General features: G+C 35.9%; 2 protein-coding genes across 3 annotated transcripts; one reads left to right on the plus strand and one right to left on the minus strand.

Annotated features, from left to right (window-relative positions):
* The first annotated feature begins 683 nt into the window (after window positions 1-683).
* Window positions 684-14,364, plus strand: laptm4b (lysosomal protein transmembrane 4 beta). Of its 2 annotated transcripts, XM_079829139.1 has the most exons (8): window positions 713-792; window positions 918-990; window positions 2,638-2,755; window positions 5,999-6,072; window positions 6,318-6,440; window positions 6,523-6,621; window positions 7,349-7,444; window positions 11,303-14,358. In XM_079829139.1, the coding sequence occupies exons 2-8, from the start codon at window positions 988-990 to the stop codon at window positions 11,375-11,377; spliced, it is 588 nt and encodes a 195-aa protein (XP_079685265.1). In that variant the 5' UTR covers window positions 713-792; window positions 918-987; the 3' UTR covers window positions 11,378-14,358. The 2 variants fall into 2 exon arrangements, with proteins under 2 accessions (XP_079685264.1, XP_079685265.1); XM_079829138.1 differs by having other exon boundaries at window positions 684-990; window positions 11,303-14,364.
* A 2,959-nt stretch (window positions 14,365-17,323) lies between these two features.
* Window positions 17,324-21,360, minus strand: rpl30 (ribosomal protein L30). Its single transcript, XM_079829335.1, has 5 exons — window positions 21,297-21,360; window positions 21,134-21,182; window positions 17,853-17,998; window positions 17,616-17,746; window positions 17,324-17,426 (listed from the first exon to the last, which is right to left on the minus strand). The coding sequence occupies exons 2-5, from the start codon at window positions 21,152-21,154 to the stop codon at window positions 17,374-17,376; spliced, it is 351 nt and encodes a 116-aa protein (XP_079685461.1). The 5' UTR covers window positions 21,155-21,182; window positions 21,297-21,360; the 3' UTR covers window positions 17,324-17,373.
* Between the last annotated feature and the right edge of the window lie 1,305 nt (window positions 21,361-22,665).

A 22,665-nucleotide genomic window follows, 5' to 3' on the forward strand; every position in this document is an offset into this window, starting at 1 on the left:
TAACCAAGAGGGGGAATACATCTGCATCCGAAGACATGTTTGCTCCAGTTTTTACTTGCGTTTTTCATATCCATGTGTCACTATAGCCTACATTTACATTTTAGGTGAATGTCGATCACAAAAGAAAAAAAAAGAAGTGAGATCATCTCATTGGTTTCTCCTAGCCAACCACATTTGTAAAGAGCAAATGGAGACGAAGGGAGACTTTTGTGATTAAAAAAAGCGGGGCCCTAGTTATGTCATCGGTGTCAGTAGAGTTTCATAACATTTCAATAATGTCTCAAACTGTTCTCGGATTTGCCAACATCCAGTCTAGTCAGAGATTAGCCTATATATCATATTATTGGGGCATGTTCAATTATTTTATATCAATGTAGGCTAATACAGTAAAATAGTAATATAGGCTTAGTAATATAATTAAATATTATTACACTTTATTATAACACAGCAGTTTTGCTGAATAGATTCCACTGAGACAATGACAATGTTGTTACAAAAGGTCAAATTGTGTTCAATTAACTGTTTCTTCCTAAATGTTTTGCATCTCTTTCTCACATAACACAAAAATAAACCACAATTTTGACTTCCCGGCGGCTGCAGTCAAGTGACTTGGTCCGGAACATAGAGGTCCGGAACAGCGAATTGCACCAGCGGGCCCGTGACGTCACACCAAATCCCCCTCTGGTCACGTGGTGCGGAGATGAGTTGGATTAATGCAGCGGTGGAGAACAAACGGGACGGTAACGGGAAACGGAAACAACTCAGGATTTAACGGCGACCGAATGCTGAGACGTTGAGCTGTAGCACTCCAAATCCATCGAATTACATAAAAACAGAAATATAATATAAGATAAAAAGACACATGCACTAGTCGTGCTATTTTTGGACGGTAAAATGATGATTTCGCCGTGGGACAGATGGTACACGACCAGCTGCTGCCTGTGTTGTCATGTACGGACGGGCACAATTATCCTGGGCATCTGGTATATGGTGAGTCAAGACAACTTATTTTAAATAACATATTTATAGTTTTTTGAATAGGCCTATATAACCAGCATATGTTTGAATATTATTAGTAAATTATAACTATTAGCAGAATTCTAATTGAATGCCTTTTCTAAAATTATAAAAAATGGTCGTTGTCTAAAAACATTGTTACAGCATTTTTGCATAATGCTTGATGTTCAAAATTCTGCACAGACATATGATTCACCTTTAATGGTATTGTGCTGATGCCAGCAACACCGCTGACAGAATATGAAAAATAAATAGAATATGAAAGAGAATATCTGAGAAAAATGAGCCAATTTAACCAAATGATTGTTTAACGCGTAATTATTCCCATGATGTCGTGCTTCCTCTTAGCGAGGCTTTTAGAAACCAGAGCTCTTTATAGTATAAATAGAAAAACAATCCCTGCTCTTATGCTTGAAACTGTCACTAAAGAAAGTTGTCTTATCGAACTGTGTCCAAACAAAGACCTAAATATAGGAGACACTAATAAACAGTGGAATATTCTGGTCACCTCCAGTTTCTTCTGCATCGCAAGGAACGGCAGAATTCATTAACCTAAAAACTACAGTGACGTTTATTGACACAGACAGGGAAATGCTTCCACAGACAAATTATCAGACACAATGAACGAGGATAAAGGAAATGTGTGTCAGATTAATTTCAATTTTCGATAAATGTCCTTTATGTAGAGCTAAGAGCATAATATGGTTGATGGGTCTTTTTGTCTAGTCTGCAAAGTCAAACAGCAATGTGTGTGTGTATGTGTATATATATATTTATTTATTTATGTTAGAAGCGATTAATATATTTAACATAAAAGTTTGTTTATATAACACTTCTTATTTATATATATATATATATATATATATATATATATATATATATATATATATATATATATATATATATATATATATATGTATATGTATAATATATAAACAAACTTTTATGTAAGAAGCGATTAAAATATGTAATCGCTTCTAACATAACATAAATATATATATATTATATACATAATATTAAAGCGATTAATCGCTTCTAACGTAAAAGTTGTTTATATAATATGCATGTATATCCAAATGCATTTTATATATTTGTATGTATGTGTGTGTGTGTACGCATGCACATACTGTATATAAAATATAAATATAATATATATATATATATATATATATATATATATATATATATATATATATATATATATATATATATATATATATATATATATATATAATGCATACATACACATACATATTATGTTAGATCGATGTTTAATCGTGATTAATCGATTTGTCAGCACTAATATATATAATTTATTAGAATACTATAATTTTAAATTATGTGGCATGTATTATGAAAGTGAATTATGTAAATACTGTAGATCTGTATGTGTATACTTCATACAAGATATTATTAAAATATCCAAATGCCTAATAATAAACTGAACAATAAATATTGTTAATACGAATACTTGTATTTAATCCGAGCAATTTATTCCAAAACTCAATTTACACTGTAAAACATAAAATTACTGTTTTCATCTGATCCTGTTTGCTTTCGCCTAAAAAAAAAAAAAAAGATCCAAACATCTATATTGTAATAAATCTCTTTCCTTTTCAGCTCATCAATGCAGTGGTTTTGTTAATCCTGTTGTCGGCTCTCAATGACCCAGTCCAATATCACTATCACCTCACCAGCTCCGATCTTGGCACGGATTTGGATGTCATGGACGATGCAAGTACGTCTGAGTCATTTAATCTCCTCTAGTTATTAAATTCCAGTATGAACAAACAGATCAGTATCAACTCTTTAAGTTCAGCAAGAACTCAAAGACTGCTATCGTATTTCCTGGTGGTATCAGCACTGCTGTCTGTGTGGCTATAGATTCTGGCACTGGTGACTTTGATTAAAACGGACTCTCATCAGCAGGATTCAAACTATGATTCCTCGTAATTGGTTTGGGCTTTGCATCTGGCCTCTGTTATATGAAGCCTGTTTTGTAATAGGCGCTGAAGTAGACAGAGTGTACGGTTGAGTGTACTTTAACATATGGAGGGATTATGTGGAGGGAGCTATTTCAAAGACCAGCATTGGTGCTCTCAATATACTTACAGTAGCTCAAATTAATTTGATAGTTACAGTGTCTCATTCAGAAGTGTCAGAGATTAGAAAAACTCTGTAATATTAGCCGTTGAGTGAACTGAATATTTTAAAGAGGCCATATAATGCCCTTTTAGAAAGTCTTGATTTTGTTTTTGCGGTCTACTAGAATAGATTTTCATGCTTGAATGTTCAAAAAACACCTTATTTTTCACATATTTCACATTGTTCAAATGTGAAATATGTGACAATGCTATTGTTACAATTTGACCTTTTGTAACAACTTTCCAAGTCTGTCAGTCACGCTTAATGTCGTGTATCTAGACCTTCAGACTAATGGCAGAAGGTCTGGACTCCATCGCAGCTTTTATTGGCCAAGAACCGCCCAACATGTAAACCAATCAGTCACAGTTTGTTTTGTTCTGCGTCATGTTTAAGTGCATGAAAATGTTGATGTCCCTATGATAACAGAACGCCATGCATCTACTAAATTATGATTATTTTCTGGGCAATTTGTTCCTTCATTGTGAAAGGACAGTGTAGAGTGGACAGGAAGCGAGGTGGGAGAAAGGGGGGGACAGGATTGGGAAAGGTCAGGACTTGAACTCGGGTTGCCCACGAGGTTATCTACTAAATTATTAATTCAATAATGTTGTGCAAGTTTACTGCAACAATGGCGCCATGAGCTTCACATACTGAAAATCCAGTGTTTAGTTGATCGGCGTTCTTCTACTAGAGGGTTTGGCGTCACAACGGCTTTGTTTCCAAAGAACGCGACACACACGTTTCCCAGAAATTCTGTAGAATTCAACCAAACAGATGACGACTTTGAAACTTTGGAAGTTTTTCTCATTTTGTGTGCCTTATACATCAGACATTCAGCCCACGGTCTGTGGATGTCTGAGACTGAGACTAAGGCCCTGTCCCAAATGGCACCCTAAACCCTCACGGTCTTCCTCTGAGTCCACACTTCCACGACGTAATGCCGCTTTGACTGCCGGGAGGAAGTCCATTGCGTAACCCGCACTAGTGCAGGCTCGGCAGAAATGCGCATCGAGGGCGCATTTCAAACTCAAAGGGGGCGCTCGCGAGCACCCTTCTGAGACCTAAAATGACAAATTGGACACCCTTGCGGTCTTGTGGACTTAACGACACGCGCACGCAGCGGCCATTTTAAGTTTACAAGACCGAAAGTGCACATGAAGTGTGCCATTTGGGACAGGGCCTAAGAGTAATGCTGTTTAGTTCCTGTCTCTATGCAGTCCCGCTTTCCAAAAGCGCAGTGTGCTCTGATTGGTCGGCTCGACTAGTGTGTTGTGATAAGTCAACCTCTTCGAGTGTTTTTCGTAAATCTCAAGCCCCTTATAATTACCATGAACACGCTACTAATGCAACTCATGCAGGCCTCGACACCTTTTTTGCATATGCCTAAGGCAGGAATTATTTAAATGAGGAATATTATGACATGTACATTCCCGGAAGAAAACTCAAGACTACAATGAATGCATTTCTGGGAGTTCAGAAACAGTGCTTATATTGATATAGAGAATCACTCTCTTTGGAGTGGACTTTGTGCTTTGTAACTTTGCAAACCTTTTTCATGCTCAAACAGCAACATTACACACTAAAGACAGTAACAGGTCCTCTTTAATGTTTAATAATAATAAAAGAAATTCCTTAAAAAATGCCAGAAACCTCCATGTTACCAGTGTGTTCAAACTGTCTCCTAACTAGAGAAGTAAGTTTACTTGTTTTCCTCCTCTATGTGCTTACTAGGCTGTATTATTATCTGTAAAACTTGTATTTCTCAATAACATGAGATATGCTTGTGTTTTGGAGAGAATGAGAGTCCGGTGGTTGTTTTGGAAACAGCACTATAGATAATAGGTCAGGTAACTAGTTCATGAGTGCCTGTAATGTCTTGTGAGCGCTATGCTGAACTACTGAAATTTTAACTCGGGCAGGCAATGTTACTGGCTCATATATCAGTCTCTACCCTTGTCTGATAAATTACTAATTTTATTCATAAATGAATCATTCAGAATGACGAGAGAGTGGGTGTTTTTCCATCAGATTATTGTAATTCTGTATAATTATTATAACCATTTTAATTTAGACTAAGTCAGAATAAACTTAGTAAAAAAATAAAAATTCTGTTCTGTGCTAGATTAACTGAGACTTGTTACAGCACTTGCATATTGTTGATATTGTTGCCCTTGACTGCTCTAGTTGCTTCTATTGCCCTCATTTGTAAGTCGCTTTGGATAAAAGCGTCTGCTAAATGACTAAATGTAAATGTAATTTATTAATTTATTGAAAAAAATATTTTTCACAGATATTTCAATATTTAATAACAAAATTCATTATAATTTACATGGATATATTTCAATGTATTTTCATAAAAATCTCAATGCATACATTTTTTTTACAATTTACATAATTTATTTCAGTGCATTCTAATTGAAATTTTAGTGCATAACAACAAAATTCAGTATCATTTTACATAGATGTAATTTCCAGTTTGTTAATAGCTCTGGGCATTGACACAAATTTTAATTTAATTAACAGTAACGCCACATTAACACCACGAAATTCAGTAACATTTGTTCAAAACATAATTTGGTAAACAAATAAAAAAAATTGTGAACTTAGCAGAAACTCGACTATAGGGTTAAATTAGCTTGACAGCAAAATAATGTTAGGCGAAATTCTTATCATATTAAAAGATCAATCTTGGGATTTTAGGAATTGATGTTTGATATCAGGCTGAAATTGAAAAATCTTTATGCCTATATCTTTTCCCAATCCTTGATGGTACATATTTGCAGTTAAAACCAATATTCCCTGTGCAGATCTGATGTCGTTTGTCTTTCCTCCACAGACATGTGTATCGCTGCGGCAATCTCATTGCTGATGATTTTGATTTGTGGAATGGCGACCTATGGTGCATATAAGGTTTGACAATTTACTTATTAAAGTTCTCCCATCATTTACTCACCATTATGTTGTTCCAAACCCATAATAACACATTCTTTCTTGCATTGAACACAAACATTAGGGTGATTAAAGGATCATTTGAAGCTCATTAAATAAAACTCAATCTGTTTATCAGGATTCTGCTGAATTAATAAATGTCAATGATGAATTCATTGGTTTGAGTCGGGTAGTAAACATTTTTTTTCTTTTTTTTCTTTTTTCAGCAACATGCCGCATGGATCATTCCTTTCTTTTGCTACCAGATCTTTGACTTTGCTCTTAACACACTGGTAGCAATAAGTGTTGTTGTTTACCCCAACACCATACAGGACTATCTTCAGCAGTTGGTAAGGATCTCATGACTTAGAGTTTTTGATAGTGCAGATCATCATTCTGTTATTGACTCGAAGTGTCATTGTGTTTTAACAGCCTGGGACCTTTCCATACAAAGAAGACTTGATGTCCACAAACAACATGTGCCTAGTATTAGCAGTGCTTCTGTTTGTCGGATGCATCTTAGCCTTTAAGGTAATGTACTTTCCCTTCGTTGTGATCTGCCGGTTCATATTTGGTTCACTATAGCTAAATGTGATGCACTGTAAGATGACTAGTGAACCAGACTGCTTCAGACAAACACTGTGTTGTCCTTCTAGAAGCCTGACTTTTCCAGTAGACTTCAGATGTGATACAAATCGCTTTATGACAGCCTGCCCGCATTAGAGAGGCAGATTACTCTGCTGGGATAAACACAGTGTGCTAAAATTAACCTCTTAGCTTGCCTCCCATGCTGTTGTATAAATGACAGTCTAATAGTTTCAAGTTTATTGCATTGTGATCTGACTAAATCAATCTGAATTCTTCTGAGAATTGATTAATTGAATAGTAAATGTGTTTAAAAACCAGTTCCGACTGTAAATTTTACCAAAGGTTTAAGTAAAATCAGATATATTTGGTCGACAGTTTTTAGATTAGTAGGCATTGTATTCCATTTGCAATTCCTCAAATATAACTGCAGATAAAGCTAAAGGTTATGAGTTATGAAGAAAGGTGACCAGTTTTAGCACATTAAATATAATTTAAAAATCGTGATGTTTGTTATTTGTCCCAAATGTTCTTGTTTTTTTTTTTTACCATATGGAAATTAAACGATGTAGACAAGGCACCGTATCTGTGTCTCATTATTTTTATTGCTAAGCCATATACACATGATTTAGGATGGTTTTATTTAGCATCAACGGCTGCTCTTTCTCTTTAGGCTTACCTTATTGCCTGTGTCTGGAACTGCTACAGATATGTCAGTGGAAGAAGCACTACAGAGGTCCTGGTTTATGTCACCACAAATGACACTACGGTAAGCCAAGGGTTTATTTGAATTTACACTGTTTAATGGAGTTTTGTTTCTTTATATTCACATTTGCAGATGTTTCCATAATGAACACACATATAAACTACCATTCAAAAGTTTGGGTGTCGGTAACTCCTTTGTTCAGCAAAAAGGCATTAAATTGATCAAAGTGGCAGTAAATCCTTTTACATTGTTACAAAAGTTTTCTATTTCAAATAAATGCTGTTCTGTTGAACTTTCTTTTCAAGAATACTAAGAGAAAAAGGTTTCCACAAAAATATTAAGCAGCACAACTGTATTCAACATTAATAATAATGAAAGTAGAGGCTTCAGGACTTAAAATACATTTTAAAATGTATTCAAATAGAAATGTATTTTATTTTAAAAGCTATTTTAAATTGTAATAATATTTCACAGTATTACTGCTTTTATTGTGTTTTTAACACTGATCTATTTAAATGATTATTAAGTCATTTAAATAGATCAGTGGTTTTTAATCAGAGGAATGCAGCATAAAAGATTTTTCAAAAATATAAAAAATCTTATGACCCAAAACTTAGGGATGGGGGTAGCGTAATTAGGGATGGGCATCCTAAGGAGTTTGACCATTCATTTTTAGATTATGATTCCATTAAAAAAAAAAAAAAATTCCTTACTAATTTCATTAATGATTCTTTTAGTTCATTTGAGGAGGCACCAAATAATTGATCCTCGCTTTAATATTAGCATATATAACTATATGAGGTTTATATTTTTATAAACAAAATACTGAATTAAAACAATGTTATTTTGGTAACATCTAAATTACATTAAATACATTCAAATGAAACATTAAATTACAAAATAATTATCCTCTGAATCTGTATATATTTAATACTTGTTTTGATTTAGATATCACAGTTCAGGTTTAAATAAAAATGAAATAAAAATGAATTTTAAAAACGAACTAACAAAAGGACAAAAGCACATAACACATTATTTTTTTTAAATTAACATGAAAAATACAAATATAAAATAAGCTAATTCAAAATAATAATAAAACTAAAATAACACGGCACACAAGTAATTCGTTTGCAAATCATGCTACACTAAAAAAATGTAAAAGGTCATTATGAACCATTAACAGAAATAAATAAAATCATCCAGTATTCAGTTCCCGATCCTACACATAATTCAGTCATAAGAAACCGTGTCTTGTAGTCTGCTATAGAGTTTATCTTCGCACAGCTATAGGGGATGTTCTGATGTGCATCAGAGCAGGATCATGAAGGATGACGCTCTCCTCATGCCCTCCGTATTGTTGAGTCAGTGTTTATGGAGGGCATTAGAGAGGGCACTGTGTTGTGTGCCTATACTGCCTCTAATCCAGCACTGTCTGCCAGAAGTAATCCCATTTTACTGCCTCTGTCCTGCTGCTCTGTTGACCCTCACAGCCCTCCGGCCACTGACAACTCGCATATACGAAGACTTACATTTAATGTATTTGACAGACGCTTTTATCTAAAGTGACTTTGTGCATTCAAGATGTACGTTTTATCTGTATGTATGTACAGTATGCAATTAAGTATAAAAATATTCATATTTTTTTGGGTGGGTGATCAGACTAATTGGATTGCCCGGGTCATTCAGCTGAATTCCACAGATGACCTTCCAGCATAATGAGTCGTCAGATGCTTTGAAAAGAGACAGAAAGAATAGAAATAAAAGGCCATTGAGAAGCATAGGGCTTTTTCACCATTCAGCTGCAGGCCGTTACATAACTGTTCACACTTGTTTGGTTCATTTGAAATCCGCTCTGTTGACGCATTCCAGCCATCCTGACAAGGTGAGAACGCGATCCCCTCAGGGCATTCATGACCATATTACTAATTAGCTAATATTTTCATAACAGTACCTAAACAAAGAATGTGGTTTTGGTTGGTCTTTCTATATAGGGAGGATGAACTTTTCTCTGCAGTAACATATAGCATTTAAATTGAAAGGAACACGCTGACTTTTTGGGACTTTAGCTTATTCACCGTATCCCCCAGAGTAAGATAAGTCCATATACATACTGTTCTCATCTCCGTGCGTGCCATAACTCTGTCTGACGCACCCACCCACCCACCGCTAGCCTAGCTTAGCACAAAGACTGGAGGTAAACGGCTCCAGCTAGCCTACTGCTCAATAAGTTACAAAGTAACGGCAACATTTTCCTATTTACATGTTGTGATGTGTATAGTTACATCGTGTAGTAAGACCGACAGAAAATGAAAAGTTGCGATTTTCTAGGCCGATATGGCTAGGAACTATTCTTTCATTCCTGCGTAATGATCAAGGAACTTTGATGCCGTACCATGGGTGCAGCGGCGCAATGAATACGCAGCGCCTGAAAATAGGCTAACTTCCGTCAACAAAACCAACGTGACAACCTGCTTGCACAGAGAGCGTGCTGGGGACTATTTTCAGGCGCTACGTAATATCATCGCACCGCTGCACCAATGGTATGGCAGCAAAGTTCCTTGATTATGACGCAGGAATGAGAATATAGTTCCTAGCCATATCAACTTTTCATTTTCCGTCAGTGCCATATCAACTTTTCATTTTCTGTCGGTCTTAGTACACGATGTCACTATACACATCACAACATGTAAATAGGAAAATGTTGGCGTTATTTTGTCACTTATTGAGCAGTAGGCTAGCTGGAGCCTTTTACCTCCAGTCTTTGTGCTAAGCTAGGCTAGCGGTGGGCGCGTCAGACAGAGTTATGGCACGCACAGAGATGAGAATGGTATGTAATTATCTAACTCTGGGGGATACGGTGAATAAGCTAAAGTCTCAAAAAGTCGGCGTGTACCTTTAAGGTGAAGGAGACCCTTTCATCCAGTGTGGTTGGAAAATGCTTTAGTTTTATTTGTGACACGGCCGTGGTTTACAAATGGATAGCAAAGCAACAAGACACAGAGAGAAAACAGGAAATTATGAAGAGATAAAGGTGAAAGGGGTTTTGGGCATGACGCAAGCAGGATTCGAACCTGCATCTTTCACATGAGCATGTTAAAATACATACTACCGTGGTACTTTTACTTTTTCTTTAGTATACAGTATGTATACTACATGCAGTACATACATTTTCTTTAAGAAATACACAGATTTATGGAGCACCAAACATGACATGGAGGCAAAAAAATTGATATTGTGGCCACAAATTAGGTATTATTTTGGTGCCTTGTTTTAGTCATGGCCACGTTGTACTAATTTGTTCCCTTGCTTTAATTTAGTTAAATCATGATTTAATGGGAACAAATTAAGTAGTGAGAAACAAACTCTTTATCCGTTACCATGATATCTTGTTTTTCCCCCTATGTGCTGGGCTCCAAACAGATGACCTACTACATTTGCCAAAATATGCATACAAATATGTATTCCACAATGCAGTGCTCTCCACTTTACCAAGTCCAGTGTGACAAAATAAACCAGAAGTTATATCAAACATGATTTCTTCAACCTCTTTCTTGACTCATTATGTGAGTTGATTTGATTAAAACATGCTAAGTGACAGTTTGTTTTCCCCCAAAATAAAATATGATGGTTATATGACAAATGGATGGCTTACTACTCTTGAAAACGTTTTAATGTGCAAAGTTTTATGTACTATTTTAGCAGTTTATAGCATAAACCGCACGTAGTTAGCAGCAAGCTATTATTCATTGCAAACATTGCTAACGTGTCTTTAGCATGTGTGCTAACTGCTACAGCTCAAATGTATTCTTGTTTTCTTTTTTGTGTCATGATTCGTCTTGGAATATAGTATACAGAAGAAAAGGGGAAGCATATTGTATAAGGAAAGCATTTACTAATATGTTACTACTGTGTTAATTTCAGGTACTACTTCCACCCTACGAAGAGGCGGTCGCCATTCCACCGAAGGATCCCCCTCCCCAGTACGTTTCGGCTTGAGAATCGCACCACTCTCTTACTATGCTGCTCCCAAACCTTCTCCAAAGAAACAATCTCTCGACACAATAGCCCATTCCGTTGCCCCGGTCTCCTGTTTGTCGCTGTGACGTAAGTCTCCTCTCTCCTCTCCTCTCTGGAGGCAGCAGTATGACTTTGAGACGCCCTTCCCTCGACAAGGCTGCCCAGCTGTCCTGGCAACCCAATGCTGTGTGTCAGCTCCAATGTGATTTGCACTTTTGGCGATTTTTATGTGTGGCACTGGCCTTTTTAATACTGTGAACTTCTCAGTAGTGTTGTCGTCTACTGATATTCCTGAGATTTGAATGCAGCGTGCATGATAAAAACGGATACGTAAGAGCACTTTTCAAATGGGAATTACCTAGAAATATACTGAATGTAAGAAACTGGCATTTTCACTTTAATTGCGTTGTACTGTACGAAATGAAAGAAATTTGAATTCTGGTTCAGAGTATAACTAAATTAGCGGTGTAAAAAGAAAATTTAACAAGCAATGCTACACCATTTTATCTAACAAAGTGAAATCTTTCAAGTCTTCCTTTATACAGAATGCAATCATTTGTTAATTTAGTCTTTCAACAAATCTAATGCTAAACATTAACTTGGATGACGCAACGACCGGTTGTTCCTGCTACTTGTGAACAGTTTTACAAAGCTGTATACACTTAATATACGTGATGACTCTGATTTAGACGAGAAGTTTCAAGATTTGAAACATTTTAAAGATTCTGTTAACCTGTGTTTAATGCATCATGTGGGATCGGACTTCTACAAAGACCCTGAAGTGCCATGGTGATGGAAAAAATATGATCATGCCGATGCTTTTGCGTTATCCTGAAAAACTTTGCATTCGCTTGCAAAATGTTTGCGATCTCCTGAGAAATGTTTCGTTCGCTTGCAAAATGTTTGGGATCCCCGAAAAACTTTGCGTTAGCTTGCAAAATGTTTGCCATCTTCTGAGGAACTTTGCGTTCACTTGAGAAATTTGTGCGATCTCTAGAGAAACTGCATTCACTTGAAAAATGTTTGCGATCTCCTGAGAAACGTTGTGATTGCTTGCAAAACATTTGAGATCCCCCGAGAAACGTTGTGTTCGTTTGCAAAATGTTAGCCTGACGTCGTCATACTCAGATTCTAGTCAGAATATGAGCCTGATACTGCTCCATTGGGCTGTGATTATGGGGCGAAAATGCCTTTGCATTTAATTGGATAGACCTACAACCAATCAGAGCGATGCAAAGTTGTCAACAGAACTCGACTGCACGCACGCTGGAAGAAGTAGAAGAAGAAGAAGATGAGTGTAAACGATCTTTGCTGGTGGTGTAAAAATAATTTAAGGATACACGGTGTACTTACCAACATGATCATCATTTTTGAGAGAAATAGTAAAGGTGAATGCATATACGAACAAGTTCTCCGTTTAGTAAACAAATTCAACCCAAACGCTACGTTTGGTGACGTGAATGATTACGTCACTGTTGATCATCTGTCCATCCTCGTATAGAGACAATTTGATTGGTCCGAACAGCTCTGGTTCGAGCATAGTTGCTCCACAACGGATAAAGTCCAGACCGAACCTCCAGACCTCAAATGTTGTGGGCGGGGCTAAGTTCGGCTGGCATTGAAATAATTTTTTTCCATCACCACATCCCTCTAAGGGGCTCTGTAAACAACGATTAAATGACTTGTTTTCTTTCTTTTTTTTTATATCTAGGTTAAGGTGCTCAATATTTCTTGTTTTTATTGTTTCAGTAGGAATCCACACGATTGTAATGGCGAAAGATTTTCCTATGCAGATTTCGCAACAGGTTTAAATTGGTAACATTGATGAACAAAAAGCTACTTGGAAAGTGACTTCTGTGTGTAAGCAGTATTTTATGGATCGCTACACTATTTCACAATAGTCAATAAACATTTTCCCTATGCCTAAAATGCTAAACTGACTATTAAAACGATTTAAACATCTTTACCATTCAATACACAAGTTTTAACAGGAATAATAATATTAGTGCTTTCATCAAATTAGAAGCTTCACATTCTCTTCTTTTAAATCCTCCAAAAATTGGCCCCATTCACTTCCATTGTAAGTGTAAGTGCAACATTTTTGTGATAATATGCCACAGATGCTGTTGACTGATCTAAACTCTCAATGAATAAATGAGAATTATGTGTAAGGAAATAATTTGTCATTTGTTGAGGTTATGTGCTCCTGTTCAGAGATGTAGTAGCCTATAACTTTTCTGTCATTATCACTAGGTTACAATCTGTGGCTGCAGACTAAATGTTTTTGCACATATGAATATTATTCATTCATGTTATTGTCTGTGATGAACGGTGTGATCAATAATTGTGACAAATTAAAGGTAAAAGCCGACAATAGATTAGCATCTAGTTCAAATAACATAGCATCTCCCCAAGTCATCTTCAAGCTTAAAGTAGCTTCTGTTATTGGGAACATTTTTATATACAGTGGCTATGCAAGGGTATTTTGTAACATGTATCCATAGCTGACAATGACTATGTACTTCCATTTATTCATCATGGTAACATTAGGTATAGAAGCATTAATGAGCGTATTAGAGATCGATAGACGTAGACATTTCCTTTCATTGTTCTGAGCGTAGACTTTCATCTTCAATTCAGCATCTCAGATTCAGCTTCAAATAAGCAATGTTTTTTTTTTTCCCGTGAATCAATTTTCAAAATATTCGGTGTATTTGGAATATTGCTTTTGGTATCAAATGTGACCTGTAGATTTGAATGATTCTCACAATAATTCTCATGAAAATGAAATGATTATCAATGAATATCACAAAAATGAATTCTCAGAAACCCAGAACAATGTTTGTCAGTAGGTAGAATGCCTGTGAGTGTTTGTCTTTTTGTCTTGTTACACATCTTGTATTGGGTTGACACTGGCGTATGTCTTATTTCTAAACAATAAAATATTACAGTAATGCTTCATTATGACTGTGTATCTTTTTATTACTCAGTTGAAAAAATAAAGATAAAGGATAAATAAACAATACAATTAATAATTGTATTATATACATGTGTTATTATATGTGTATATAAACACCGATCAGGCATAACATTATGACAGGTAAAGTGAATAACACTGATTATCTCTTGTTAGTGGGTGGGATATATTAGGCAGCAAGTGAACATTTTGTCCTCAAAGATGATGTTATAAGCAGGAAAATTGGGCAAGCGTAAACAGTGGAGCGAAGGCTGGCCCGTGTGGTCCGATCAAATAGACGAGCTACTGTAGCTCAAATTGCTCACAAAGTTAATGCTGGTTTTGATAGAAAGATATCGGAATACACAGTGCATCACAGTTCGTTGTTTATGGGGCTGCATAGCCGCAGACCAGTCAGGGTGCCCATGCTGACCCCTGTCCACCGCCGAAAGCGCCAACAGTGGGCACGTGAGCATCAGAACTGGACCACGGAGCAATGGAAGAAGGCGGCCTAGTTTGATGAATCATGTTTTCTTTTACACCACGTGGATGGCCGGGTTTGTGTGCGTTGCTTACCTGGGGAAAACATGGCACCAGGATGCACAGTATTCCCTGGTGGCTGTGGCCTCGCTGCCACAAAGCAAAAATGGTTCAGGAATGGTTTGAGGAGCGCAATGAGTTTGAGGTGTTGACTTGGCCTCCAAATTCCCCAGCTCTCAATCCAATCGAGCATCTGTGGGATGTGCTCAACAAACAAGTCCGATCCATGGAGGTCACACCTCGCAACTTACAGGACATAAAGGATCTGCCGCTAACATCTTGGTGCCAGATACCACAGCACACCTTCAGGGGTCTACTGGAGTCCATGCTTCGACGGGTCAGGGCTTTTTTGGCAGCAAAAGGGGGACCAACACAATATTAGGTCATAATGTTCTGGCTGATCAGTGTATGTATGTATATATAAATAGTAATAATCAAGTAAATTGTTTAAAAAAACGTAATTGTTTAAATATACAATATCAATTATAGGCTATTACTCTTTATTGGTGACTAGAAGGCTATTATTGGTTTGAAAATGACTGAAATCTGCCTTGACCAGAGGAGATTCACCTACTACTTTCATTTCTGCACGAGCAGAACTATATCAGGAGTTTAGCAATTACTGTGGATGTAAGAATTTACAATATACACACTTCATCCACTGACCTATTTTTGATGGTTCGGATTTTAAGGATACTGCCCAGTGACGCTTTAGTATCTAACAAACAGCCTGATGTCTTTTCTGAAGCTCTGTTGAGATCTCATGTACATCATTTCCTTTCAGTAATTATCCTTTTATTTTTTGCAAGCTCACTGAACACGCTCAGTGGAGGCCGGGTGATTATAATTATCTGTGTGGGTATTTAAGAACTAGACTTCGAAACTGACGCCACGTGACAGAGGAAACTGGGGCAATCACTTCACTGAAGAGAGCTTTTGATGTTTCCTCTGCTCAAGCGCTTTAGGCCTGTCGGATTTTTAGTTCGGTCTCGGAAAAAAAGTATGTCACGTTTTTAATGCCTACTCCTACAATATTGCCATCATGTCGAATGTCAAGACTGTTTCTGCGAGTTCAGTCATTGGGGGCTATGTAAACAATTTAAATGTGAAATAAACTTAATAGACAGAAAATAAAATGATCCCATGATTTTTCATGTTGGCCGTTTGCTCCAGTTCAGTGCCTGAATTGGATGGAATTAATATGGAACTGTCAATATCATTTGGGCTTTTAGTTTAGTCTACTGTGGAATTAAGCAAATCAAATATTTCATCTTTAAAGGACAAATGTCAGCCTCTTCTAATTTTATGCATTCGATTTCCAAATCTGTGCCATTCAAGATTCGATTGAAAAACATGACATGAGCAAAACTGATTTGGTAGCGATTTAAAATGCCAATATACAACTTCCCCCGCCCCAGTTAAGTCAACTGTGCCTTTCATTTAGGATTGCTCGGACGACAGACATTTTCAAAACAAAAACAAAGATTTGTATAAAATGAAGATATGAAAATGAAGAACAGATTAAAATGCATCAGATATTGCGCCCTCTAATGGTAAAATCCTGTTATATGTGAATTCCAGCAATGTTTTAGTGTGCAATTGTCTACAAGACAGACTTACTGTCAAAACTAATAAGTTGATGCAAAAATGATTCACTAATTTATCAAAATCTCTCAGACGCATGTATATTTCATAAATATCTGACATGGAATGTTTGTAATGTCTGATGAATTGGCAAATGGCCTGCCAAATACAAATCACAATCTTAAGTTTGGAATCATACAGACGTGTACTACAACATTAACTTTTCCTTGTAAAAGTTTTTCTGACTGTTGAAAGCATCTTAAAAGCTCTGAGACATTTTGACCAGTGTCACTTATTTTGGTGGCATTTGGCCAATTTACTGACCCAATAACTAGGTCTTGAAGCCTGAATTAAATGTTTTGGGCAAGTTACATTTGTACATGTAAATGTTCTAATGTTCCAGCAAACAGTTGTGACATTTAAAATTAAAGTTTAGAGAATGTCAAGACCGTAAAAAAAACAACAACAAAAGTGCCTAAGAAAAACTATAAATTACAGGTTAAAGTAAATAGCTCATATATATATATATATTCATTATGTATACAATTTTTCAACTAATAGGAAGAAACTAAGACTTTGTTCATGCTTTAAGGTCAGGACATGAAGAAAATACACATATCCCAAAAAGCTTATCTAGGATTTCAAAAAGGTGACCTTTCTTTAATAAACAAAACCATGGATAACTGAATCATAGCATGTAAACAAAGTGGGATGAATATCCCATTTCTCAACATTATCAGATGAACAGATCTAGAAAAAATATCTAAAAAACAAAAACAAAAGTATTTATCCATTAAACACTTCAAGCCTGAACAAAAGCGGAGACAAATAACCCAAAACCACAATGACCGTTTCAACCCATTTTATTTCTAATAAAGATCTGGTGGAAATGGCTCTACTTCTCCCCCTGCTGCTGGTCTGGCATGCTTCTGATGATGTCAGAATCGCCTGTGAATGCAAGAGAGAGGCATTACTTACAGAACAACACATACCAGAAATCTATATCGACTTGGTCATAAAAATGACCTTCTAGTGCAAAAGTAACATTACAGTATGACATGGAAAGTTACAGTCAAACAAATTCACAATCGTCATATCAGTTCTGCCAGTGAAGGGAACTGAAGCATGAATACACACCAGGGTCAATGATGGCCAATGTGCACACCCTGTAGTATTTGCCACAGGCTGTACCGAGCTCAATGTTGTTTCCACTGTAATGATGGACTCCAGTTTTGGCCAACATAGCGTAATACTCAATCTCAGATTTCCTGGAAAAATATCATGAATCATTCAAATTATCCTTAACCCGCACAAAACTATTTGGATTGTGACAGCAGATTGACAGAAACATTCAAACAAGAAAACAGCACACACCTCAGAGCAGGACAGTTGTTGGCCAGGATTACCAGCTTGGCTTTTCCTTGGCGAATCATTTTCTGAGACTGCTTGTATCCGAGAACGTATTTACCGCTCTTCATCACAAGCTGCAGTCTAGAGTTGATGGACTCCAGGGACTTTTTCTGCAAAAATGAAGACATTGAACAAAACTATAAATACAGCAACAGCACAGAATGTCAAGAAATACCCGTTGACCTTTTTTGTTCAAGGCTTCAAAAACTATTTTGAGACAGTACAAATATTTAAAACCAACGTAGGCGTGCCCTACTATTGCAATTGTTGGGGTCCCCAACGTTTGGACTTTCAAACAGTTAGCTATACTAGCCTTCACTTCATTAGCTAGAGAATGGATTTTAATGGTCCACCAAACCATCAAGTATTTCACAACTGCTTGTTGATACTATGCACTTTCCGAAGCTGGAAATGTTAAAGGGACAGTTCAGCCTGAAATGAAAATAAAGCCATATTTTACTCAACCTGCTGTTGTTCTAATGCCCTCTCCTATCTTTTTTCGGACCTCAAAAGCAGAAAAAACTAAACAAAATAAAAATGTTCCACTCCATATAATTACAGTGAATGGCGACCAGGCTAAAACTTCACAAAAAGGATACTTAAGCATCACGCAATGATACAGGGAGACGCACGCCATATATGGAAAGTGTTCAGGAGGCATACTATAAAAGGTTTTGCGCGAAATAATTATAATTACTTGACATGTTTATTCTTAGCGATTTCTTAAGTCATTCAAGCCTGCCGGCTGTGTAAGTCTGCCTGTATCATTGCGTGATACTTTTGTATCCTTTTTGTAAAGTTTTAGCCTGGTCGCCATTCACCGTCATTATATGGAGGACTGCGTGAAAGACTTTTTTAAATTTCTGCTTTTGAGGTCTGAAAAAGATAGGACAGAGCATTGGAACAACAGCAGGGTGAGTAAAATATGGCTTTATTTTCATTTAAGGGTGAACTATCCCTTTAAGATGCTCTCAGAATGGTAGTTCTGATTCTTTCAACCATATATAACATCCCACTTCAAACTTTGCCCAAAGTCCGATTAGGGCTGAACGATTAATTGCATTTGCGATAATATCGCGATATGATAAAACACGATTTCCTAACCGCAAAGGCTGCGATTACAGTCTGGTCACGTGACACGCGAGAGTAAAGTCTGCAGAAGAAGCAACTTGGCACGTTACACATGCCTGGCCTAAAAGGGGAAAAAACTGTTTGTGTTTGATCTATCTAATATTGTGTTGTTCTTACTATAGGCTACAATAGAGGTGAGAGAAAAGATTCTCCTCCAATGATTTTGGATCGATTCTGAGCTTAGATTTTAACTGCAGGTGCGCGGTGGCGCTGCGTGTGTTTTAGAAACACCCATATTCTGATTGCTTCCATTATCTCTCTCTCTCTCACACATACACGAACCATAAAATAATATTTCATAACGTCCGGAACGGTTGACGGCGCGAATCGCAATGACATTCGCAGGCTTCTTTGCATAGGATATGCGCTGTGAGAAACTTAGCTTTGATGTCACGCTTACAGAGCGTGTTCTCACCCACCGGTATTTTCCTTACAAACGCTCAACAAGGCTTCATTCATGTCGTTAGGAATGCAGTGTGCTTGTATATTAAAAAATAAGTAACTCACTGACAGAAGGTTTTCCATTTCAAATGCTCACGCGGCGCTTTGTGAAGAGTGCTCGCGAGCACGCGTCTGTGTGAGTCTCAAAATGCTTTTATGACGCAAAATTAATGTAAACACCGTCAGTAATGTCTTAATGAATTAATCAGACATATTTCAAAAGAGATCTGTGCATTAGTGTGAACGCAGGTCTCCCGCTGTCTATGACGATGTCATGATTAATAATCAAACAACAGAGAAAAATCACTCAGTTCAGACACTCTTAAATACTGAAAGCACTCTTTGTTCATTGCTTGTAATATGTTTTTTGTTCCTCTTTATGATTTACTAGCTTATGTTTTGCAGCTATATTAGTTTATATATTTAAAATTATTAACATGCAATTGTTTTAATTAAAATGTTATAATGTCCTAGTTACTTTAAAAAGCTTATAATTACATATATCATAATAAACATTTTAAGTTTAATAAATTAATAAGATTAATTAATAAGGAAAAAGTTCAAGAATTGTTTTGGAATCGGATCGTGACTCCCAGAATCGGAATCGGATCGTGAAGTACTAATTAAAGATTTCCACCATTACTATACAATGATGTATTGTTGAATAATACAGAAGATAAAGAGTTTAAAAAATAATCGCATATTAAATCGCAATATTGGTAAAAAAAAATCGTTCCAAAATCGTTCAGCCCTAAGTCCGATTCTCTTTCACCTTCCCAAGTATTGTCACTATTATTTTGTTTATGTACATTTGAGCATATATAACTAGCCTCATGAACAAACACTCATATATAGTTTTCAATTTCCTATAAACACTTTTCTTCACTCTGATGTAAAGACAAAACCGAGGAATGTCATTGTTTAATGTTTCAATTGTCTTTCACTTAAAAAAAGAAGGGAAAAGCTTTGCAATGACTTTGAAATAAACAGGTTTAGTCTCAAACATTCGACTAATGTGTCAAATGTTTAACATGAGAATTATCAGTCATTCCAGGTGTGAATCCTTTGTATTAGTCTTACCTATCTGTAACACTAACCATGCCTACATTCAGTCTTTAACACAATTACATTTCATAAACAATTAAAAGCCGTTCGCAGTATTACGTTAGCTTCACTTATGGTCACATGTACACTGTTTATATCATGTCTGTTTCACAGACCACCATAATTCAATACGGTCTAATTTGCACTTCATAAGTATTGCTCCCGTACTACATTATACATTAGGGTGAAATTATGATTTGAATGCGCTTTTAGTTGACGATAGTAAACGTTACTCTGATAAAGACCTGCTGTATCTACACCACATTCTGGAGAAACTTATTATTAACCATAGATTTATAAAAAGCCATTTCATCGTCTAGAAACACCCTGTCAAGCATCTGAGCACGTTAACGTTAACTAACGTTAGCTCACATTCAACACACACACCACGCCAGCGACCAGAGATAAACATTTGCACAATATGTCTCATATCAATTCAACTGCGTAGCAATAATCATATATATATATATATATCGGTATTTGTGCATGTACTTTAGTTTTTATAATCAGGCCTGTGCGGAGCTTCCACGTGAAGTTCTCCGGCACGCGCAGCAACGCGCTCCACTCACCGTTTTCTTTGCGGCCACCATTTTTCCTGATTAGTCCGATCTGGCCAACCTGAACACACAGGAGCGATAAATCAAGATTTTGTCTTACAAAATAATACGTTTGTATTCTTCGTAAACCATTTACAAGGAGTTATTTAATAATATTCAGCAGAGCTTCGCTCACCTCCTGATCACACAAGATGGCCTCGTAGAGAAAGGATTTCCCAGCGTGCACCACGCCCGTAAACCTCACACGCTCGCATCGCGAGACCGCGAAGCTTCGGGATCACAGAACTCAAACCAGTAACCCTGGGACGTGTAGTTTTTTGTGTGTAGGGCAGTGGTGTATATATATATATATATATATATATATATATATATATATATATATATATATATATATATATATATATATATATATATATATATATATATATATATATATATATATATATATATATATATATATATATATATATATATATATATATATATATATATATATATACACTGTGTGCAGAATTATTAGGCACATTGATTTTCTGATCATATTTTTTTTCCAGGCACATTTGACCAATTCCAAACCACAGTAATCCTAATAAGTTAACTACTATTAATTTAGTTTTTAATAATGTATAAGTGATATATAATTGTTCAGGAAGGCTGGAAATGAAAAACACCTTATATTCAGGTGTGCAGAATTATTAGGCATGTTTTCTTTTACAGATAAATTGAGCCAAAAAACAGATTTAACTCAGACAGAAAAGTCAAAAATTATTAAATGCCCATGAGAAGGATGCAATACTAAAGCAATACTAGACATTACAAGGCATGACCATTGGACAGTGAAATGCTCGTTGGGTCAGCAGGGTCAGACAAAAACATGTGGCGGAGAAAAGACACCTGTTAACTGCAAAAGAATTAAGAATTAAGGTGAAGAATTAAGGGTGAAACCATATCTATACCTATAGGCCTATATACCGTATATATTGGTTCATATACCAAGTACCAATAAAGTCACCAAGTTTCGGACCATTCCGATGAAGCTACGAATTTATTTATTTTTTTATAAAACGCAAGATCCACTATAGTGGTAAAAATGTGCTATTGCGTGATAAAAATGCTAAACATGTCCACCGGATGGCACCGATCTCATTAAAAAAATTGCTTTCATGAGGCCTAGGCTTGACTCTAAAATGAAATACATAAATTTATATATAAATAATAATTAACACACACATTATGTAAACACAAACTTTTATTTTGGATGCGATTAATCTTTTGACAGCCCTAATATATATATAAATATAAATATATATATATTATATAATATTATATATATATATATTAGGGCTGTCAAAAGATTAATCGCATCCAAAATAAAAGTTTGTGTTTACATAATGTGTGTGTTAATTATTTTTTATATATAAATACACACACATTCATGTATATATTTAAGAAATATTTGCATGTATATACTGTATATGCATTTATATAATCTATAATATATATAAATATAAATGTTTTATATATAAAAATAATATTTATTTCTT

This window comes from Gobio gobio, assembly GCF_949357685.1.
Source record: "Gobio gobio genome assembly, chromosome: 11".
Lineage (NCBI taxonomy): Eukaryota > Metazoa > Chordata > Actinopteri > Cypriniformes > Gobionidae > Gobio > Gobio gobio.

Coding starts and splice junctions, on each gene's coding strand:
- laptm4b (XM_079829138.1), top strand. CDS start 895: ATGATGATTTCGCCGTGGGACAGATGGTACACGACCAGCTGCTGCCTG. Junction 6,441..6,522: donor AGGACTATCTTCAGCAGTTG/GTAAGGATCTCA, acceptor GTGTTTTAACAG/CCTGGGACCTTTCCATACAA. Junction 6,622..7,348: donor GATGCATCTTAGCCTTTAAG/GTAATGTACTTT, acceptor CTTTCTCTTTAG/GCTTACCTTATTGCCTGTGT.
- rpl30 (XM_079829335.1), bottom strand. CDS start 21,154: ATGGTGGCCGCAAAGAAAACG. Junction 17,999..21,133: donor TGGTGGCCGCAAAGAAAACG/GTGAGTGGAGCG, acceptor TCATTTTTGCAG/AAAAAGTCCCTGGAGTCCAT. Junction 17,427..17,615: donor ATTGGCCATCATTGACCCTG/GTGTGTATTCAT, acceptor TTGCATTCACAG/GCGATTCTGACATCATCAGA.